This window comes from Limulus polyphemus, unplaced genomic scaffold (assembly GCF_000517525.1).
Source record: "Limulus polyphemus unplaced genomic scaffold, Limulus_polyphemus-2.1.2 Scaffold6992, whole genome shotgun sequence".
In the NCBI taxonomy this organism is placed as follows: Eukaryota; Metazoa; Arthropoda; class Merostomata; order Xiphosura; family Limulidae; genus Limulus; species Limulus polyphemus.
Window position 1 is genome coordinate 3109 of NW_013672602.1, and position 4191 is coordinate 7299.

Consider the following 4191-nt stretch of genomic DNA (forward strand, 5'->3'; position numbering starts at 1 on the left):
ACTTATGAGACACTAAGATAGGATCAAGTGTTGGAAAGTCTCAAAACAAGAAACACAACGAGTGAACATTTATTGACCAACCTAGCAATAAGACTTATGAGACACTAAGATAGGATCAAGTGTTGGAAAGTCTGAAAACAAGAAACACAACGAGTGAACATTTATTGACCAACCTAGCAATAAGACTTATGAGACAATAAGATAGGATCAAGTGTTGGAAAGTCTCAAAACAAGAAACACAACGAGCGAACATTTATTGACCAACCTAGCAATAAGCTTTATCAGACACTAAAATAGCTCTAATGAAGATAAAATATAGCAGTAAAAGCAGTATCATTAAAGATTTTTAAAACTTTTCCAGTGTCCCGAAAAATGGAAAACAGCAAGCCTGTGAAAAAGGAGCTATCCCAGTCCTAACTGATCTACTGAAAGAAGAAAATCAAGATATAAAGGCAATGGCACTCGGAGCTTTAATGCTGTAAGTATTTATTTTGGACCAGTAGAGTAAACACCTGGAATCTCCATGACTGAATATAACACCTTCCTCTCCACAATAAACACCTACAATCTTCATGACTGAATATAACACCTTCCTCTCCACAATAAACACCTGTAATTTCCATGACTAAATATAACACCTTCCTCTCCACAATAAACACCTACAATCTTCATGACTGAATATAACGCCTTCCTCTCCACAATAAACACCTACAATCTTTATGACTGAATATAACACCATCCTCTCCACAGTAAACACCTACAATCTTCATGACTGAATATAACACCATCCTCTCCACAATAAACACCTGTAATCTCCATGACTAAATATAACACCTTCCTCTCCACAATAAACACCTGTAATCTCCATGACTAAATATAACACCTTCCTCTCCACAATAAACACCTGTAATCTCCATGACTAAATATAACACCATCCCATCCACAGCAAACACATGTACTCTCCATAACTGAAGGTGATGCCTTGTTACTGATAAAAGGATAAACTTGTATAATCCTACTAGTGAAAGTAACACAGATGGATGAAAATGTTAAATGGATAACAGAAATGTTTTTGTGACATTCTGAATTACACCTTAAATGACATTTATGAAAGTGTTTAAAAGGAAATATTCATTTTTTGTACAGAGAGATGAAACTTGTATATCTTGTAAATTGTGATAATCATGGAAGCATGAAAACACTGGTTATTTATTAATGTTGAAACTAATACCATGCATTTAAATCTGTTAGTACCATCCAGCAAGTGGCTTAAGAAAACCATATTGTTTAAAAGGTTTATATATATTTATTATTTTTTTCTGTTGTAGGATTACGGTGATTGCTAAAGGTAAAATCCTTGCTCTTGAGGCTGACATTATTTCTCGACTTCTCCCTCTTCTTCATTTCCCCAGTCCTAATGTCTGCAAGCACTGTTTGAAGGTACCCTAACATAATACGGACTTTAACTTATAATGATGGAATATGATTGTTACAACAATCTCACTCCTAGTTTTAGGGCTAAATTACTCATTCATCATTCTTTCCTTACATTTACCATCCTTATAGAGATGGATTAACATTTCCATATTTTAACAATCTTTTTACCCTGAGTCATATGGTTTAAGAAAGTAAACAATTAATTGTTGGTTTTTCCACAGTTTACCATGCCTAAAAAACTGTAGTCTAATTTCTCTAGGTTTTGACAATGATTGCCGAAACTCCAACGGGAAAAAACCTTTTAGGAGCAGAAGTATACAAGGTTAGATTATTTTACTAACACTGAATATTAACATTACAATTAATTTGATGACGAGAAACCCACTTTGAGACTAATAATGGTTGGAAATGGCTTCAATAGGTAATGAAGAAAAACTTTAATATAAGTTTAACATAACAGCAAGTGTACAACGTTTCAACAAGGTTTTTGTACCTGATCATGACAAAACCTTGTTGAAACGTTGTACATTTGCTGTTATGTTAAACTTATATTAGTTTTTCTTCGTTCAAGCCGTCTCCAAACATTATTAACATTACATTTAGTCTGATGATATTTAGTTTTTTGTCACCAATTTTCTGTGCCCAAGCCAAACAAAATCCAAATACATAATTATAAAAAGTATACATTTTTTTTTCTAACCACCGGCATTTAGTTTGGTTATCAGACATAGGGTAAAATAGATATGGTTATGAATTTTAATCCATATTTTAGTGTTAATCATAATACACAAAACGTAATTAAAAACCTTTTCTAAAACTCAGAAAAAGCACAAACATACCTTATTCCACACATAACATGAATAATTAAACTTATCTGGCACCCTTTTAAATGGATTGTAAATTTTGTTTTTTTCATGTTACAGATTGAAGCCTTAATGGACAATTCTACAGATGACATAAAAGCTACTGCCAAAAAAACAATAGATGTAATTACATGGAAACCATAATTTGGAATTTAACGGATAAAAAAAAAATGTATAGGTGATTACATAGAAATCTTTAATTGAAGATTTACTGAAAACCAACAACAACTGTATATGTGATTAAATTGAAGATTTGTTGAAAGTATAGATATGTAAAGAAACGTTAATTTGATGTGCTTCTGTTAATTGTAAATTAATTTATGAGACCCAACTACTGGAGTTGCTTTAATAAATTTTAATTTAACAAGATGGTTCATAGTTTGTTGTTTTTAATACATTCTATCACATGAATAAAGTATCTCTGATGTGAACTTCACAGATGGAAAGAAGCAAGTACCATATCCAATGGCAAACTGAAACACCAGCTAGCTACTGTTAGCACTGAAGACAAAAAAAGGAACTGTCTATAACTGAGTTAAATTCATGCTGTGTAAGTGGTCACTAAAGGAAATTAAAAAGCACAGAAAGAGAAGATTTTTGGGAACTTGCCCCAGTATGGTACATAACCATAAAGTTACTGGACATTGGCTGTATATAGCTTTATGTATTCATTTCTTGTACTGTAGTCCTTCACGTCAGGCCTCAGTTGAAAATTTATAAATCTAAACAACAGAGAAAACAGTTTATAAACTATTATATTTTACTCACAATACAAGAAACTCAAGTTTTAAAAACAAGCTTCTTCGTATGCACTGGAAAACAAAATGACTTTTATTGGATGTTCCATAGGGATACAGTCACTAAAAGAACTGTATATCATTTTACTAGTAAACAGTATAAACATTTAAATTGTTACCTAAACTTTATATTACAGTTTATATTTGTTTACATATTCATATCATATATTATGTGGTTTTAAAGTTTCTAAAACTATGAGAAACCAAATATTTACCAAAGCAGACATTACTTACAAATTCAGCATTTACACCTCAGAAAACCTCTTTCAACTTAAAATAAGTTACAAATCAACATATTAAATGATTTTGTTGTACCCCATAACCTTTTAACAAAAGTGAAACTTGTATTCTTAAGTCTGTGATCATGGACCAGTTCTGTGACATGCACCATCAACATCAGATATCTTCATGTGTTACTAAAGAAAATATTTTTATTTCATGAATAGTTTATGAGGTATAGCTTAATTTGTTCTTGTGTGTATGTAATATATATATATATATATATATTCAACAATAATGGTCAAACAAGATTTGACTGTACAGAGAGAAACAAGCACGTGAATCATATATAACAGTCTGCATGTTATTCAGTCAATCTGTGAACAAACAAGCACATGAATCATATACAACAGTCTACATGTTCTTCAATCAATCATGTGAACAAACAAGCACATGAATCATATACAACAGTCTGCATGTACTTCAGTCAATCACGTGAAGAAACAAGCACATGAGTCATATACAACAGACAGTCTGCATGTTCTTCAGTCAATCATGTGAACAAACAAGCACAGGATTCATATATATATAACAGACAGTCTGCATGTTCTTCAATCAATCATGTGAACAAACAAGCACAGGATTCATATACAACAGTCTGCATGTACTTCGGTCAATCATGTGAAGAAACAAGCACATGAATCATATACAACAGACAGTCTGCATGTACTTCGGTCAATCACGTGAACAAACAAGCACAGGATTCATATACAACAGACAGTCTGCATGTTCTTCAGTCAATCATGTGAACAAACAAGCACAGGATTCATATATATATATATAACAGACAGTCTGCATGTTCTTCAATCAATCAT

The 4191-nt window shown here is 32.0% G+C and overlaps 2 protein-coding genes across 3 annotated transcripts in view; one reads left to right on the forward strand and one right to left on the reverse strand.

Annotated features, from left to right (window-relative positions):
• LOC106474249 (radial spoke head 14 homolog) overlaps positions 1-2584 on the forward strand; it is a 4759-nt gene extending 2175 nt beyond the window's left edge. The window contains exons 2-5 of the mRNA XM_013934938.2: positions 362-478; positions 1329-1440; positions 1697-1759; positions 2361-2584. Of these exons, the coding sequence (XP_013790392.1) occupies positions 362-478; positions 1329-1440; positions 1697-1759; positions 2361-2444 (376 nt within the window). The 3' untranslated portion in view covers positions 2445-2584. The remainder of the gene's footprint in view (positions 1-361; positions 479-1328; positions 1441-1696; positions 1760-2360) is intronic.
• Positions 2585-2639: 55 nt separating this feature from the next.
• The window catches only part of LOC106474250, a 31948-nt gene continuing 30396 nt past the window's right edge, over positions 2640-4191 (reverse strand). For both annotated transcript variants that reach the window (XM_013934939.2, XM_013934940.2), the window contains one exon: positions 2640-3022. Coding sequence is in view for 1 of the 2 variants with exons in the window: in XM_013934940.2 (XP_013790394.1) it covers positions 3015-3022 (8 nt within the window). In the remaining variant the exon portion in view is untranslated. The remainder of the gene's footprint in view (positions 3023-4191) is intronic.